The 18,779-nt window shown below is 53.0% G+C and overlaps 1 protein-coding gene across 4 annotated transcripts in view; it reads left to right on the plus strand.

Annotated features, from left to right (window-relative positions):
• The window catches only part of kcp (kielin cysteine rich BMP regulator), a 133,147-nt gene that overhangs the window by 19,687 nt on the left and 94,681 nt on the right, over positions 1–18,779 (plus strand). For all 4 annotated transcript variants that reach the window (XM_072241272.1, XM_072241273.1, XM_072241274.1 and 1 more), the window contains 2 exons: positions 13,734–13,987; positions 16,530–16,713. In XM_072241272.1, the coding sequence (XP_072097373.1) occupies positions 13,734–13,987; positions 16,530–16,713 (438 nt within the window). The remainder of the gene's footprint in view (positions 1–13,733; positions 13,988–16,529; positions 16,714–18,779) is intronic.

The raw sequence follows: 18,779 nt of genomic DNA on the forward strand, positions 1-18,779 counted from the left end.
GTGTGGGGATTAGTGTGTGGGGGGAGTGTGGGGATTAGTGTGTGAGGGAGAGTGTGGGGATTAGTGTGTGAGGGAGAGTGTTGGGGTTAGTGTGTGGGGGGTGTGGGGATTAGTGTGTGAGGGGGAGGGGGAATTAGTCTGTGAGGGGGAGGGGGGATTAGTCTGTGAGGGGGAGTGTGGGGGTTAGTGTGTGAGGGGGAGTGTAGGGATTAGTGTGTGGGGGGAGTGTGGGGATTAGTGTGTGAGGGGAGTGTGGGGATTAGTGTGTGAGAGAGAGTGTGGGGATTAGTGTGTGAGGGAGAGTGTTGGGGTTAGTGTGTGGGGGGGTGTGGGGATTAGTGTGTGAGGGAGGAGGGGGATTAGTGTGTGAGGGAGAGTGTGGGGATTAGTGTGTGAGGGGGAGTGTGGGGGTTAGTGTGTGAGGGGGAGTGTAGGGGTTAGTGTGTGAGGGAGGAGTGTGGGGATTAGCTTGTGAGGGAGAGTGTGGGGATTAGTCCGTGAGGAGCGAAAGGTATTTTTCAAGAGCTGAGTACTGGGAAGGGGAGTTGTGTGGAGTAATGTCCAGGACGGTGATTGTAACAAAGGAATAGCTGGTGTATGTCGAGTAGGAGGGGAGTGTGTGGTTCTGGTGTTGGTAGGGAATGGGGGTGGGTGTTGTGAGTAGGACAGTGGTTTTTTGGGGCGTGGGTGTATGGGGGTGTGGGCGGAGGGATTGGTAGTTTTTTGGGGTGTGGGTGTATGGGGGTGTGGGCGGAGGGATTGGTGGTTTTTTGGGGTGTGGGTGTATGGGAAGTGTGGGCAGAGGGGTTGGTGGTTTTTTGGGGCGTGGGTGTATGGGAGTGTGGGCGGAAGGGTTGGTGGTTTTTTGGGGTGTGGGTGTATGGGAAGTGTGGGCAGAGGGGTTGGTGGTTTTTTGGGGCGTGGGTATATGGGGGTGTGGGCGGAAGGGTTGGTGGTTTTTTGGGGTGTGGGTGTATGGGGGTGTGGGCAGAGGGGTTGGTGGTTTTATGGGGCGTGGGTGTATGGGGGTGTGGGCAGAGGGATTGGTGGTTTTTTGGGGCGTGGGTATATGGGGGTGTGGGCGGAAGGGTTGGTGGTTTTTTGGGGTGTGGGTGTATGGGGGTGTGGGCGGAGGGATTGGTGGTTTTATGGGGCGTGGGTGTATGGGGAGTGTGGGCGGAAGGGTTGGTGGTTTTTTGGGGCATGGGTGTATGGGGGTGTGGGCGGAAGGGTTGGTGGTTTTTTGGGGTGTGGGTGTATGGAGAGTGTGGGCGGAGGGATTGGTGGTTTTTTGGGGCGTGGGTGTATGGGGGTGTGGGCAGAAGGGTTGGTGGTTTTTTGGGGTGTGGGTGTATGGGGGTGTGGGCGGAAGGGTTGGTGGTTTTTTGGGGTGTGGGTGTATGGAGAGTGTGGGCAGAGGGATTGGTGGTTTTTTGGGGTGTGGGTGTATGGGGGTGTGGGCGGAAGGGTTGGTGGTTTTTTGGGGTGTGGGTGTATGGGGAGTGTGGGCGGAGGGATTGGTGGTTTTTTGGGGCGTGGGTGTATGGGGGTGTGGGCGGAGGGATTGGTAGTTTTTTGGGGCGTGGGTATATGGGGGTGTGGGCGGAAGGGTTGGTGGTTTTTTGGGGTGTGGGTGTATGGGAAGTGTGGGCAGAGGGGTTGGTGGTTTTTTGGGGCGTGGGTATATGGGCGTGTGGGCGGAAGGGTTGGTGGTTTTATGGGGCGTGGGTGTATGGGGGTGTGGGCAGAAGGGTTGGTGGTTTTTTGGGGTGTGGGTGTATGGGGGTGTGGGCGGAAGGGTTGGTGGTTTTTTGGGGTGTGGGTGTATGGAGAGTGTGGGCGGAGGGATTGGTGGTTTTTTGGGGTGTGGGTGTATGGGGGTGTGGGCAGAGGGATTGGTGGTTTTTTGGGGTGTGGGTGTATGGGGGTGTGGGCGGAAGGGTTGGTGGTTTTTTGGGGTGTGGGTGTATGGGGAGTGTGGGCGGAGGGATTGGTGGTTTTTTGGGGCGTGGGTGTATGGGGGTGTGGGCGGAGGGATTGGTAGTTTTTTGGGGCGTGGGTATATGGGCGTGTGGGCGGAAGGGTTGGTGGTTTTTTGGGGTGTGGGTGTATGGAGAGTGTGGGCAGAGGGGTTGGTGGTTTTATGGGGCGTGGGTGTATGGGAAGTGTGGGCGGAGGGATTGGTGGTTTTTTGGGGCGTGGGTGTATGGGGGTGTGGGCGGAGGGATTGGTAGTTTTTTGGGGCGTGGGTATATGGGGGTGTGGGCGGAAGGGTTGGTGGTTTTTTGGGGTGTGGGTGTATGGGAAGTGTGGGCAGAGGGGTTGGTGGTTTTTTGGGGCGTGGGTATATGGGCGTGTGGGCGGAAGGGTTGGTGGTTTTATGGGGCGTGGGTGTATGGGGGTGTGGGCAGAAGGGTTGGTGGTTTTTTGGGGTGTGGGTGTATGGGGGTGTGGGCGGAAGGATTGGTGGTTTTTTGGGGTGTGGGTGTATGGGAAGTGTGGGCAGAGGGGTTGGTGGTTTTTTGGGGTGTGGGTGTATGGGGGTGTGGGCGGAAGGGTTGGTGGTTTTATGGGGCGTGGGTGTATGGGGGTGTGGGCGGAAGGGTTGGTGGTTTTTTGGGGTGTGGGTGTATGGAGAGTGTGGGCGGAGGGATTGGTGGTTTTTTGGGGTGTGGGTGTATGGGGGTGTGGGCAGAGGGATTGGTGGTTTTTTGGGGTGTGGGTGTATGGGGGTGTGGGCGGAAGGGTTGGTGGTTTTTTGGGGTGTGGGTGTATGGGGAGTGTGGGCGGAGGGATTGGTGGTTTTTTGGGGCGTGGGTGTATGGGGGTGTGGGCGGAGGGATTGGTAGTTTTTTGGGGCGTGGGTGTATGGGAGTGTGGGCGGAAGGGTTGGTGGTTTTTTGGGGTGTGGGTGTATGGAGAGTGTGGGCAGAGGGGTTGGTGGTTTTATGGGGCGTGGGTGTATGGGGGTGTGGGCGGAAGGGTTGGTGGTTTTTTGGGGTGTGGGTGTATGGAGAGTGTGGGCAGAGGGGTTGGTGGTTTTATGGGGCGTGGGTGTATGGGGGTGTGGGCGGAAGGGTTGGTGGTTTTTTGGGGTGTGGGTGTATGGGGGTGTGGGCGGAAGGGTTGGTGGTTTTTTGGGGTGTGGGTGTATGGGGGTGTGGGCGGAAGGGTTGGTGGTTTTTTGGGGTGTGGGTGTATGGGGAGTGTGGGCAGAGGGGTTGGTGGTTTTATGGGGTGTGGGTGTATGGAGAGTGTGGGCGGAGGGATTGGTAGTTTTTTGGGGTGTGGGTGTATGGGGAGTGTGGGCGGAAGGGTTGGTGGTTTTATGGGGCGTGGGTGTATGGGGGTGTGGGCAGAGGGGTTGGTGGTTTTTTGGGGCGTGGGTGTATGGGGGTGTGGGCGGAAGGGTTGGTGGTTTTTTGGGGTGTGGGTGTATGGGGGTGTGGGCGGAAGGGTTGGTGGTTTTTTGGGGCGTGGGTATATGGGGGTGTGGGCGGAAGGGTTGGTGGTTTTTTGGGGTGTGGGTGTATGGGGAGTGTGGGCAGAGGGGTTGGTGGTTTTATGGGGCGTGGGTGTATGGGGGTGTGGGCGGAAGGGTTGGTGGTTTTATGTGGTGTGGGTGTATGGGAGTGTGGGCGGAAGGGTTGGTGGTTTTTTGGGGTGTGGGTGTATGGGGAGTGTGGGCAGAGGGGTTGGTGGTTTTTTGGGGCGTGGGTGTATGGGGGTGTGGGCGGAGGGATTGGTAGTTTTTTGGGGCGTGGGTATATGGGGGTGTGGGCGGAGGGATTGGTAGTTTTTTGGGGCGTGGGTATATGGGGGTGTGGGCAGAGGGGTTGGTGGTTTTATGGGGTGTGGGTGTATGGGGAGTGTGGGCGGAGGGATTGGTGGTTTTTTGGGGCGTGGGTGTATGGGGAGTGTGGGCGGAGGGGTTGGTGGTTTTATGGGGCGTGGGTATATGGGGGTGTGGGCAGAGGGATTGGTGGTTTTTTGGGGTGTGGGTGTATGGGAAGTGTGGGCAGAGGGGTTGGTGGTTTTTTGGGGTGTGGGTGTATGGGGGTGTGGGCGGAAGGGTTGGTGGTTTTTTGGGGTGTGGGTGTATGGGGGTGTGGGCAGAGGGATTGGTGGTTTTTTGGGGCGTGGGTGTATGGGGGTGTGGGCGGAAGGGTTGGTGGTTTTTTGGGGTGTGGGTGTATGGGGAGTGTGGGCGGAGGGGTTGGTGGTTTTTTGGGGCGTGGGTGTATGGGAAGTGTGGGCAGAGGGATTGGTAGTTTTTTGGGGTGTGGGTGTATGGGGAGTGTGGGCAGAGGGGTTGGTGGTTTTTTGGGGTGTGGGTGTATGGGGGTGTGGGCGGAAGGGTTGGTGGTTTTTTGGGGTGTGGGTATATGGGCGTGTGGGCAGAAGGGTTGGTGGTTTTTTGGGGTGTGGGTGTATGGGGGTGTGGGCGGAGGGATTGGTGGTTTTTTGGGGTGTGGGTGTATGGGGGTGTGGGCGGAGGGATTGGTGGTTTTATGGGGCGTGGGTGTATGGGGGTGTGGGCGGAGGGATTGGTGGTTTTTTGGGGTGTGGGTGTATGGGGAGTGTGGGCGGAGGGATTGGTGGTTTTTTGGGGTGTGGGTGTATGGAGAGTGTGGGCGGAAGGGTTGGTGGTTTTTTGGGGTGTGGGTGTATGGGGAGTGTGGGCGGAGGGGTTGGTGGTTTTTTGGGGTGTGGGTGTATGGGAAGTGTGGGCAGAGGGATTGGTGGTTTTTTGGGGCGTGGGTGTATGGGGGTGTGGGCGGAAGGGTTGGTGGTTTTATGGGGTGTGGGTGTATGGGGAGTGTGGGCGGAAGGATTGGTGGTTTTATGGGGCGTGGGTATATGGGGAGTGTGGGCAGAGGGATTGGTGGTTTTTTGGGGTGTGGGTGTATGGGGAGTGTGGGCGGAGGGATTGGTGGTTTTTTGGGGCGTGGGTGTATGGGGGTGTGGGCGGAGGGATTGGTAGTTTTTTGGGGCGTGGGTGTATGGGGGTGTGGGCAGAGGGATTGGTGGTTTTATGGGGTGTGGGTGTATGGGGAGTGTGGGCAGAGGGGTTGGTGGTTTTATGGGGCGTGGGTGTATGGGGGTGTGGGCGGAAGGGTTGGTGGTTTTTTGGGGCGTGGGTGTATGGGGAGTGTGGGCGGAGGGATTGGTGGTTTTTTGGGGTGTGGGTGTATGGAGAGTGTGGGCGGAAGGGTTGGTGGTTTTATGGGGCGTGGGTGTATGGGGGTGTGGGCGGAGGGATTGGTGGTTTTTTGGGGCGTGGGTGTATGGGGGTGTGGGCAGAGGGGTTGGTGGTTTTTTGGGGTGTGGGTGTATGGGGAGTGTGGGCGGAAGGGTTGGTGGTTTTTTGGGGTGTGGGTGTATGGGGGTGTGGGCAGAGGGATTGGTGGTTTTTTGGGGTGTGGGTGTATGGGGAGTGTGGGCGGAGGGATTGGTGGTTTTTTGGGGTGTGGGTGTATGGGGGTGTGGGCAGAGAGGTTGGTGGTTTTTTGGGGTGTGGGTGTATGGGGGTGTGGGCGGAAGGGTTGGTGGTTTTATGGGGCGTGGGTGTATGGGGGTGTGGGCAGAAGGGTTGGTGGTTTTTTGGGGCGTGGGTGTATGGGGGTGTGGGCGGAGGGATTGGTGGTTTTTTGGGGTGTGGGTATATGGGGGTGTGGGCGGAGGGATTGGTGGTTTTTTGGGGTGTGGGTGTATGGGGGTGTGGGCAGAGGGGTTGGTGGTTTTTTGGGGCGTGGGTGTATGGGGGTGTGGGCGGAAGGGTTGGTGGTTTTTTGGGGCGTGGGTGTATGGGGGTGTGGGCGGAAGGGTTGGTGGTTTTTTGGGGTGTGGGTGTATGGGGGTGTGGGCGGAAGGGTTGGTGGTTTTTTGGGGTGTGGGTGTATGGGGGTGTGGGCGGAAGGGTTGGTGGTTTTTTGGGGTGTGGGTGTATGGGAAGTGTGGGCAGAGGGATTGGTGGTTTTTTGGGGCGTGGGTGTATGGGGGTGTGGGCAGAGGGGTTGGTGGTTTTATGGGGCGTGGGTGTATGGGGAGTGTGGGCGGAGGGATTGGTGGTTTTTTGGGGCGTGGGTGTATGGGGGTGTGGGCGGAAGGGTTGGTGGTTTTTTGGGGCGTGGGTGTATGGGGGTGTGGGCAGAAGGGTTGGTGGTTTTTTGGGGTGTGGGTGTATGGGGGTGTGGGCGGAAGGGTTGGTGGTTTTTTGGGGCGTGGGTGTATGGGAAGTGTGGGCGGAGGGATTGGTGGTTTTTTGGGGCGTGGGTGTATGGGGGTGTGGGCGGAGGGATTGGTGGTTTTTTGGGGCGTGGGTATATGGGGGTGTGGGCGGAAGGGTTGGTGGTTTTTTGGGGTGTGGGTGTATGGGGGTGTGGGCAGAGGGGTTGGTGGTTTTATGGGGCGTGGGTGTATGGGAGTGTGGGCGGAAGGGTTGGTGGTTTTATGGGGTGTGGGTGTATGGGGAGTGTGGGCGGAGGGATTGGTGGTTTTTTGGGGTGTGGGTGTATGGGGAGTGTGGGCGGAGGGATTGGTGGTTTTATGGGGCGTGGGTGTATGGGGGTGTGGGCGGAGGGATTGGTAGTTTTTTGGGGTGTGGGTGTATGGGGAGTGTGGGCAGAGGGATTGGTGGTTTTTTGGGGTGTGGGTGTATGGGGGTGTGGGCAGAGGGATTGGTGGTTTTTTGGGGCGTGGGTGTATGGGGAGTGTGGGCAGAGGGATTGGTGGTTTTTTGGGGCGTGGGTGTATGGGGAGTGTGGGCAGAGGGATTGGTGGTTTTTTGGGGTGTGGGTGTATGGGGGTGTGGGCGGAAGGGTTGGTGGTTTTTTGGGGTGTGGGTGTATGGGGAGTGTGGGCAGAGGGATTGGTGGTTTTTTGGGGCGTGGGTGTATGGGGAGTGTGGGCGGAAGGGTTGGTGGTTTTTTGGGGTGTGGGTGTATGGGGGTGTGGGCGGAGGGATTGGTGGTTTTATGGGGCGTGGGTGTATGGGGAGTGTGGGCGGAAGGGTTGGTGGTTTTTTGGGGTGTGGGTGTATGGGGGTGTGGGCGGAGGGATTGGTGGTTTTATGGGGCGTGGGTGTATGGGGAGTGTGGGCGGAAGGGTTGGTGGTTTTTTGGGGCGTGGGTGTATGGGGGTGTGGGCGGAAGGGTTGGTGGTTTTTTGGGGCGTGGGTGTATGGGGAGTGTGGGCGGAAGGGTTGGTGGTTTTATGGGGCGTGGGTGTATGGGAAGTGTGGGCAGAGGGATTGGTGGTTTTTTGGGGTGTGGGTGTATGGAGAGTGTGGGCGGAAGGGTTGGTGGTTTTATGGGGTGTGGGTGTATGGGAGTGTGGGCGGAAGGGTTGGTGGTTTTTTGGGGCATGGGTGTATGGGGAGTGTGGGCGGAAGGGTTGGTGGTTTTTTGGGGCGTGGGTGTATGGGGGTGTGGGCAGAGAGGTTGGTGGTTTTTTGGGGCGTGGGTGTATGGGGGTGTGGGCGGAAGGGTTGGTGGTTTTTTGGGGCGTGGGTGTATGGGAGTGTGGGCGGAGGGATTGGTGGTTTTATGGGGTGTGGGTGTATGGGGAGTGTGGGCGGAGGGATTGGTGGTTTTATGGGGTGTGGGTGTATGGGAAGTGTGGGCAGAGGGGTTGGTGGTTTTATGGGGTGTGGGTGTATGGGGAGTGTGGGCAGAGGGGTTGGTGGTTTTATGGGGTGTGGGTGTATGGGGAGTGTGGGCAGAGGGGTTGGTGGTTTTTTGGGGTGTGGGTGTATGGGGAGTGTGGGCAGAGGGGTTGGTGGTTTTTTGGGGCGTGGGTGTATGGGAGGTGTGGGCAGAGGGGTTGGTGGTTTTATGGGGTGTGGGTGTATGGGAGTGTGGGCGGAAGGGTTGGTGGTTTTATGGGGTGTGGGTGTATGGGGAGTGTGGGCAGAGGGGTTGGTGGTTTTATGGGGTGTGGGTGTATGGGGAGTGTGGGCAGAGGGATTGGTGGTTTTATGGGGTGTGGGTGTATGGGGAGTGTGGGCAGAAGGGTTGGTGGTTTTTTGGGGTGTGGGTGTATGGGGAGTGTGGGCAGAGGGGTTGGTGGTTTTTTGGGGCGTGGGTGTATGGGAGGTGTGGGCAGAGGTATAGGTGTGTGCAGCGAGGGGGTAAGTGCAATGAATAGGGATCATGGGGTGGGGGGATTGTGCAGAGAGGGTGAGGGATATGCAAGGAAAGTGGGAAGGAGAGCTGGAGAGATGTGCATGGCGGGAGGAGAATGGGCAAGGAGTTGAGGGAATATACAGTCAGGTAGCAGAGTCAGGGTCAGTAGAGGAGGTGTGCACAGCAGGAGAGATGAGCACTTGTCTATCAGGTGTGGGAAAGAGAGAACACAAACGGAAAAGTCCTGGAGAGGACAGGAGCCCAAATAAGGTGTACAGTGCAAGCAGGAAGTCAGTTTGAGAGGGTGAGGGGTGAGGGAGTGTGCGGTGGTAGTACCTGTGTGCATGCGGAGGGTGGGGTGTCTGTTGAAAAGGAGGAGTTGGAGATGGAGGATGTGAGATGCAGGAGATATTTGACTATGGGGTGGGAGTTCTGTGCAGTGACAGGACTGTGGGAGTGACAGGACATCGGTGCAGTGACGACCAGGAGTGACAGGAGATCTGTGCAGTGACGACTGTAGGAGTGACAGGAGATCTGTACAGTGACAGGACTGTGGGAGTGACAGGAGATCTGTACAGTGACAGGACTCTGGGAGTGACAGGAGATCTGTGCAGTGACGACTGTAGGAGTGACAAGAGATCTGCAGTGACAGGACTGTGGGAGTAACAGGAGATCTGTGCAGTGACAGGACTGTGGGAGTGACAGGAGATCTGTACAGTGACAGGACTGTGGGAGTAACAGGAGATCTGTGCAGTGACAGGACTGTGGGAGCGACAGGAGATCTGTGCAGTGACAGGACTGCGGGAGCGACAGGAGATCTGTGCAGTGACAGGACTGTGGGAGTGACAGGAGATCTGTACTGTGACAGGACTGCGGGAGCGACAGGAGATCTGTACAGTGACGACTGTAGGAGTGACAGGAGATCTGTGCAGTGACAGGACTGTGGGAGTGACAGGAGACCTGTGCAGTGACGACTGTAGGAGTGACAGGAGACCTGTGCAGTGACGACTATAGGAGTGGCAGGAGATCAGTGCAGTGACGACTGTAGGAGTGTGCGAGGAAAAGATGTGGGGAGCTGGGCATACAAGGCACATGAATATAGAGCTGTCTGCAACTTGACCTTTTAATGAAATCAGTTCTCGTGGTTACTGCCCATCAACTCCTGATCTGACCCTAGCCTAATCATGGAACAATTTACACTGACCAATTAACCTACTAACTGGTGCAGCTTTGGACTGTTGGAGGAAACCCACACAGTCATAGGGAGAGTGTACAAACCCCTGACAGATATTGGCAGGGCACCTCCAAGAAAAGTGCAAGGAACAGCTTCAAGCATTCTACAGACCATTTGAGAAGGCTTTTGGAGACTCCTTCTCTAATTTAGTTGTCCTTCGAAATTTATTTCCAGTTTAAATGTGCTACATGATGATGTGCAAGTTTTAATTCCGACCAGTCATTAGGTTAAGGAAGCCTGCTGTTGCTCCAGTCCTTGATCTTTATGAATGCAGTGTTGCAGCTCACCGCTGGCTGGAGTGGAGCTAGTCTGCATGGCCACCATTAACTCCACTCCAGATTGGAAATCATTGTATACCTCAGCCATTCAGCTGAACTGAAAACATAGAACATTACAGCACAGTACAGGCCCTTCAGTTCATGGTGTTTTGCTCACCTTTTAATCTACTCTAAGGTAAATCCAACCCTTCCCTCCTACATAGCCCTCCATTTCTCTGTCATCCCTGTGAGTCTCTTAAATGTCACTAATATAGATGCCTCTGTCACCACCCCTGGCTGTGCATACCATGCACCCACCATTCTGTGCGTGTGTGAAAATAAAAGCCCCTCTCTGACATCCCCCCTATACTTTCCTCCAATCACTTTAAAAATATGTCCTCTTATATCAGCCATCGATTCCCTGGTGAAAAAGCACTGGCTGTCCATTCTAACTATGCCTCTTATCAACTTGTATACCTTTATCAAGTCATGTCTCGTCCTCCTTCACCTCAGAGAGAAAAACCCTAGCTCGCTCAAACTGTCCTCATAAGACATGTTCTCTAATCCAGGCAGCGTCCTGCAAAATCTCCTTTACACCCTATCCAAACATTTCCCATCTTTCTTCTGTAGCACGTAGGTAATGTGTTTCGATTGCTTGGTCAGGCTCCCAGCCGTTGCTGACCCCATCCAATGAAGCATACAAGAGATTGGTTGCTTCACCCGAAACGCCTGCAAGTCCAGGCTTCTTCACCAGAGCTGCCGTTTCACAGCACTGCCCTTTGACAAGTATGCCCATGACAAGTCACAGGAAAAGATGGATCACTTCTCATATCATTAGCAGGAGCTGACACTGATGGAATTCGCCACGGCCTCCTGACGACTAGTGTGGCTTTTAGCCATTTGAGGAAAAGAGTTTTTGAAAGTCAGGTGCAGGAATCTGGCAGTGACCCATGGTTTGCTGGGCAGTTATGATACTTGCCCTTCTGCACACACAAGGCACAGGAGCAGAATTAGGCGATTTGGCCCTTCAAGTCTACTCCACTATTCGATCATGTCTAATTTATCATCACTTTCAACCCACTCTCCTGCCTTCACCCCATAACTTTTATATATAACCATATAACAATTACAGCACAGAAACAGGCCATCTTGGTCCTTCTAATCCTTCTAAAACTCTTACTCTCACCTGGTCCCACCGACCTGCACTCAGCCCATAACTCTCCATTCCTTTCCTGTCCATATAGCTATCCAAATTTACTTTAAATGACAACATCGAACCTGCCTCAACCACTTCTGCTAGAAGCTCGTTCCACACAGCTACCACTCTCTTAGTAAAGGAGTTCCCCCTCATGTTTCCCCTAAACTTTCGCCTCCTAACTCTTAACTCATGTCCTCTTGTTTGAATCTCCCCTACTCTCGATGGAAAAAGCCTATGCACGTCAATTCTATCCATCCTCCTCATAATTTTAAATACTTCTATCAAGTCCCCCCTCAACCTTCTATGCTCCAAAGAATAAAGACCCAACTTGTTCAACCTTTCTCTGTGACTTAGGTGCTGAAATCCAGGTAACATTCTAGAAAACCTTCTCTGTACTCTCTCTATTTTGTTGACATCTTTCCTATAATTCAGTGACCAGAACTGTACACAAGACTCCAAATTTGGCCTTACCAATGTCTTGTGCAATTTTAACATTACATCCCAACTCCTATGCTCAATGCTGTGATTTATAAAGGCCAGCATACCAAGAGTTTTCTTCACCACCCTATCCACATGAGATTCCACCTTCAGGGAACTATGCACCATTATTCCTAGATCCCCCTGTTCTACTGCATTCTTCAATGCCCTACCATTTACCATGTATGTCCTATTTTGATTAGTCCTACCAAAATGTAGCACCTCACATTTATCAGCATTAAACTCCTTTCTTTCTTTTCAAGTCTTTTTATTGTTGTATTATACAAAAGAAATAAGACGAGTACATCGAAGTAACAACACTTACAATGTCTCAAAGAAAAAAAAAATTATCTTAGAGATTGGAAAAATATTTTGTGATACTAAGCAGAAAATGTGGGGGGAAAACCCCCATTAGGTGTCCAGCCCGGGAGCCATGCGTCACACAAAAAGCTTCTAAAAGCTTCACCAGCAAGAAAGAAAAATATACCAAAAAAATACCAAAAAACTTTTGACACACTTCCGAATCAAGAACCTATCAATGTCCACTTTCACACAATGACTTGGCCTCTTCAGCCATCTGCAGCAATGATCTGAGACATAGATTACCTATACTGGCACCTGCAATATCACTGACACGGTCCCTGCAATATCACCGACACCGTCCCTGCAATATCACCGACACCGTCCCTGCAATATCTCTGACACGGTCCCTGCAGTATCTCTGACACGGTCCCTGCAGTATCTCGGACACCATCCATGCAATATCTCCGACGCAGTCCCTGCAATATCACCAACACCGTCTCTGCAATATCTCTGACATGGTCCCTGCAAAATCCTCCAGGTCATTAGCTGGATGAGAGAGCCAGCAGCAGCATCCTCATCCGGGGCAACATTCCCAGTACTGAGGCTCAGAGTACACTCAGCCACCTCCGAGATCTGAGCTACTTCGTCAAATGTCCAGCACCATACTCTGAAAAGTTAGGGCAAGAGATTATCAGGGGAACAGAGATAAATCTTCAGGGCTGTTCTCAGAGACCCCCAGGGAGGAAAGAAATATAGCATCTTCAATGAGATGTGGGGGTCCCTGACACTGACCAGCAGTAATGGAGAATCAGCTCTAAAGGTACAACAGAACATGTATCTCTTTGATAGGAGCACAAGTCCATCAGAAACAGGAAGGAGCACCCACACCTCCTGTAATGCCCACCTACCGGAGGGAGCACCTTCTGTCCCAGCTACAGCAATGTCTGGCGACCCCACCTTAACCCCCTCCGTCACCCCAGGGCCACACGGTGCTTGAAACAACTTGTTCCTGACTCCAAGCGACAGTCTGGAAACAAGAACACGTTGGACCACCCAGTGCGGAGGAGACGTGGTTACATGATTTGTATTGTTTAGGTTAGCCAGGAATTCTGTGGAGTCCCTGTGAGCTCACAGTGAACAGCAGTGTTCAGTGCTGAAAGCGATCTCAGTGTACCCACCCAGCATACTGAACCAGGATATTTTACAACCATTGTTCTAAGTTTTACCATGTTGAATAATCTCTGATAAAATCACTATTAACTGCTACAGTGATCCTGACTCTTGACAAAGAGCTGTGCAGTACTCAGCAAGTGGCGTAAAAAATGACTCTAGTTACTCAGAGTGAGCAGTAACTAATAAACTTCCGAATGGAAGGCTACAAGGGGAGTGGAGACACACTGGGTTGTTCTGGTACAGAACCAGCATAGGCAGCAACGGCTGAACGGATTCCCTCCAGTCTAAAACACTTCCGATACTTTGACTGGGGTTCCCAACCTGGAGTCTACCCTCCCCTCGATATATGGGAGAGGTGTATGGCATAAAAAAGTTTGTGACCCTCTGTTCTATAGAAATTCTGTCTGACTTGATGCAAACCTTCAGCATCTTATTTATATTGCAGCTTCCTCCTCGTACCGGCAGACATAAAAGATTCTGCAGACACTGGAGATCTTGAGCAACACATGGCAAGTGCCGGAGGAACTCGGGAGGAGGTGGAGCATTTATGGAGGGGCATCAATATGGTTGTTTTGGGCCTGCTGAGGGACACTGGCCTGAAATGTAGACTGTTTATTTGCAAACATTGACATGGTCTCACCTGTTGAGTTCCTCCAGCATTTTGTGTGTGCTCCTTTTGGTACCAGTGATTTTGCTGTCATATTGGGAATCATTCTTATCATGATTAAACAGATACCTTAAATTACCCTCCCTTGAATAAAAGGCTACAGTCATTGACTAAAAGAACATTACCCTGATTAAAGAGTCAGACTCTGTGATAATGCAATGAACGACACTGTATCTGATTAAACAATCTCTGTGTAATTAGCCAGTGATGTCTCAGCCTGTTTGCAGACGGGGTTTTGTGGTTTGTGCTGTTCAGTTCGTGGCTCTGTTGACTGGATTGTTTCACACATTTTTCTCAGATTCCTTAGCCTTGCCATATTCTTTGGCTGAGCAACAATACTCGGAATCGGACGAGGAATTGCAGTTCCTTGAGGACATCTCCACACATTCGATGTCCATGTCAGACGTCAGTCAGGATCAGCAGCAGCAAAATGACGCGGAGGCTTCACTGCTGACCCACAGTCTGAAACCCAGAAGCCAAGAGCAGCAATTAGATAGGTTGGAGGAGATGGTGGTGGCACTCAGCGCAATGCTGGACATGGTCAAAGCTCAGGTCAGTGAAAGACTGGTTCAAAGGCAAGAATAATTAACTACAGTTTTTTCTTCACTGAAGTGCATTGCCACAAATGCTGACTGTCACTGGAGCACAGTTACACAGACACTGACCCTCACTGGGGTACAGTTACACAGACACTGACCCTCATTGGGGTACAGTTAAACTGTCACTGACCCTCATTGGGGCACAGTTACACTGGCACTGGCCCCCACTGGGGCACAGTTACACTGGCACTGACCCTCATTGGAGTACAGTTAAACTGTCACTGACCCTCATTGGGGTACAGTTACACATTCACTGACCCTCACTGGGGCACAGTTACACTGGCACTGACTCTCACTGGGGTACAGTTAAACTGTCACTGACCCTCACTGGGGTGCAGTTACACATTCACTTACTCTCACTGGGGTACAGTTACACAGACACTGGTCCTCACTGGGGTACAGTTACACATTCACTGACCCTCACTGGGGTACAGTTACACTGTCACTGACCCTCACTGGGGCACAGTTACACTGGCACTGACCCTCACTGGGGTACAGTTACACAGTCACTTACTCTCACTGGGGTACAGTTACACAGACACTGGTCCTCACTGGGGTACAGTTACACATTCACTGACCCTCACTGGGGTACAGTTACACTGGTACTGACCCTCACTGGGGCACAGTTACACTGGCACTGGCCCCCACTGGGGCACAGTTACACTGGCACTGACCCTCACTGGGGCACAGTTACACAGACACTGGCCCTCACTGGGGTACAGTTACACGTTCACTGACCCTCACTGGGGAACAGTTACACTGTCACTGACCCTCATTGGGGCACAGTTACACTGGCACTGGCCCTCACTGGGGCACAGTTACACTGGCACTGACCCTCATTGGAGTACAGTTAAACTGTCACTGACCCTCATTGGGGTACAGTTACACATTCACTGACCCTCACTGGGGCACAGTTACACTGGCACTGACTCTCACTGGGGTACAGTTAAACTGTCACTGACCCTCACTGGGGTACAGTTACACATTCACTTACTCTCACTGGGGTACAGTTACACAGACACTGGTCCTCACTGGGGTACAGTTACACATTCACTGACCCTCACTGGGGTACAGTTACACTGTCACTGACCCTCACTGGGGCACAGTTACACTGGCACTGACCCTCACTGGGGTACAGTTACACAGTCACTTACTCTCACTGGGGTACAGTTACACAGACACTGGTCCTCACTGGGGTACAGTTACACATTCACTGACCCTCACTGGGGTACAGTTACACTGGTACTGACCCTCACTGGGGCGCAGTTGCACTGGCACTGACCCTCACTGGGGCACAGTTACACTGGCACTGGCCCTCACTGGGGCACAGTTACACTGGCACTGACCCTCACTGGGGCACAGTTGCACTGGCACTGACCCTCGCTGGGGCACAGTTACACTTGCACTGATCCGCACTGGGGCACAGTTACACAGACACTGGCCCTCACTGGGGTACAGTTACACGTTCACTGACCCTCACTGGGGCACAGTTGCACTGGCACTGACCCTCACTGGAGTACAGTTAAACTGTCACTGACCCTCATTGGGGTACAGTTACACATCCACTGACCCTCACTGGGGTACAGTTACACTGGCACTGACCCTCACTGGGGTACAGTTACACTGGCACTGACCCACACTGGGGTACAGTTACACTGGCACTGACTCTCACTGGGGAACAGTTACACTGGCACTGACCCTCACTGGGGTACAGTTACACTGGCACTGACCCTCGCTGGGGTACAGTTACACTGGCACTGACCCACACTGGGGTACAGTTACACTGGCACTGACTCTCACTGGGGAACAGTTACACTGGCACTGACCCTTACTGGGTACGGATACATGGGCATATACCCTCGCGGGGGCAGAGTTACGTGTGCCCTGCGCCTCGCGTGCACAAACCATGACCAACAGTTTATTCTGATTCCATGTCATGTCCAGATTTTGCTCCTGTAAACAGTGACACAGACTGACACGCCAAGTGGCTGTTTTGCTTTTATACTTCCTGTTGTCTCATGCTTTGGGAACAAACACCAGGGTCCCAGGCAAACAGCTTGAATTCTCGAAGCTGTAGTTATTACTCGATTGATACATTATAATGTGTGCTTAAATTCTGCCTTTTAGTTTCTGCTGGTGAATTCTGAGTCTGGATCATAAGACTCTTTCTTTGTTACGCTAATCTTTTTGCTCCCGGGGAACTCCTCTCAAGGTTGCTGTGCTTGGATTTGATAAGGGGTTATGAGACAAAATTCCCCAGTGATGATAACCGAGGGAGACTGAACCTGGCTCCCCAAAAGACCCCAATGGATGACTGTGCATCCTCCTGGCTCTGGCCGCAGCAAGGGACCATCCCATCTGTGTCCCTGCAGTGAAAGGCCACGATCCCACTGTCAACACTTTTCCTAAGATCCACGGCCTCAGCAGGAGGCTGCTCCTTCCGGGAATGCCCTTGCTGTCACGTTGGTGATACGTTGCCTTCCTTCCCTGTTTAGAATTTGGAACTGCTGCTCCGGGTCGAGCGCCTCGAGGCATGTGAATGCAGGAAACGGGTGTGCTCGTGGCGGGGGAGGGAGTACGAGGAGGGCCAGTCGTGGGGCCTGGACGCCTGCAACACCTGCGTCTGCACCAAGGGGGAGATGCACTGCTCAAAGCGGAGCGACAACCCCCTCTGTCAGGGTGAGTAACACGCCGTGGGTCGAGGAGAAGAGAAGCGATGCTCTGAACCCAGTCCTCATGATGTCTTATGCACAGCATTCCCATTGATTATGTAGCATAACAGAATATGTGAATTAGGCCAAAATCAGATTCAGGTTTTGCGGCACGCTGAATGCCGGATGAAACGTGAAGTCTTTGGGGTAACCGCAGGTCTGTGTCTTTGCTATTGTTTTGCTCACGCTCGAGCACTCGGTGGTGGTACCGATGTGTTTTGTTTGCTGGTGGGGGGAGGGGAGATTATTGCTCACTGCTGCTTACCTGCGGGAGGGGTAAGTTGGGAGGATCTTTGGGGTTCTCACGTTTAACTGTCGTTCATGCTTTGAGTCACCTCTCTGTTTTTGTGGATGTTTGCAAAGAGAAAGCCTTTCAGGATGTATATTGTATACATTTCTCTGACATCAGATTGAACCTTTGAGGTTTAATATCATTGGAATACATTCTGAAATTTGTTGTTTTGTGGCCGCAGCACAGCGCAATATATAAAAACCTATAAATTACACATTAAAGCATTGAAATATATAAGCAGTCGAAAAAGAGAGCAAAAATAGTAAGGTAGTGTTCATGGGTTGGTTCATTTCAGTTCAGAAATCTGATGGCAAAGGGGAAGAAGCTGTTCCCAAGATATTGAGAGTGTGCCTTCAGGCTTCTGTAACGCCCCCCCCTCCCCCCGATGGCAGCAATGAGAACAGGGCATGTCCTGGTGATTGCAATCCTCACTGATGGGAGCCACCTTGTTGGAAGATGTCCTCGGTGCTGAGGAGGCTAGCGCCCATGATGGAGCTGGCTGAGAATCTAACCCTCTGAATGCCCGACCATGCGTTTCCGGCCTCTTGCTCCAGTCTCGATTCTGTCAGCAGTTCTCTCTGCTCTCTGTCCCCCTCCTCTCTTGAGTGGCACCTGCCGGATTTGCCTCAGACGCTCACTGCGTCCGCAAGTTTGCATTCCCGTCAGGTCCCTGGTAGGTATCTTTCTTGTGGATGCTGTACTTGATTTTTGGTGGCCATTTGTGATGCTCACCCACACAAGTAGAACAATTCTAAATGTTTTCCGTCAATTATTTCTGCTACTGTTAGGTCACCTTCTCAGCCTTCACTCTTTCAGAGAAGATATCCAGACTGAGCCTGACTTCCAGGACTGTCCTTGTAGATCTTTCCACTCTCTTCAGTCCTCTACCTTCTGTCTCTGACGGGGAGACCCAAATTGTACCCAGCACTGAAAGTGTGCACTGACTCAGGTCTGTTACCCGTTCACTCTAACTCCTCGACTTCTCCTTCTTTTCTCTTTAGAAATAAGCATATAGGAAATAGGAGCAGGAGTGGGTCACCGAGACTCTCTGCTCAGGATCGTGACACTATCCTACCTCCTTTCTGTTTCCCTGCACTGTTCCTTATCCATCGACTTACGCTATGGGAGCCCATGCTGGTGCTGTGTGCGTTGGCTTTCAGTGGGGAGTGTACGAGGACACACAGTCTCCTTCAAAGACAACATCACCCAATCCCTCACCGTTCGAAAAACCTCCAGTCTCGTGTGGATAATTTCACTATTTTTCCAGGGGGTACATTGTGGCTGCCGTGTTCTCACCCAGCAGGGAGCCGACCACCTCCCTCCTCAGGTCATCGCTGTGGATGGCCTGACGACGAGAGACTGGCAGATATTCACAGTGATAGGTATCAGCTGCAGAGAAGCCCAGGGAGTTGAAATGCTCACGGTTAACCCCAACACCATCAAATGGGACTCGATTGTAACCATCTGCGTTGAATCCAGCCGCGTCAAACTTGCTCTTGCGTCGTGCTCCCCTTTCTTGTTGCGGCCGGTGAGATTGAACCCAGTGTCCCTGTGGAACCCACCTCTGTCGTTCCCCTGTTTATCAAACCGGTACTTGTCGAACTTTCGTCCATTGCTCAGGCCATTAAAGACCTTCCCATTCGGACCAAACAGCGCCTGTCCATAACATGTTGGATTAAATGCTATCACCCGCCTTTCCCTCTGGTCCATGCCCTCACTTAGCCTATCGGTAAGCTCTGCAG

The sequence above is a fragment of the Mobula birostris genome, chromosome 23 (assembly GCF_030028105.1).
Source record: "Mobula birostris isolate sMobBir1 chromosome 23, sMobBir1.hap1, whole genome shotgun sequence".
NCBI classification, from domain to species: Eukaryota; Metazoa; Chordata; class Chondrichthyes; order Myliobatiformes; family Myliobatidae; genus Mobula; species Mobula birostris.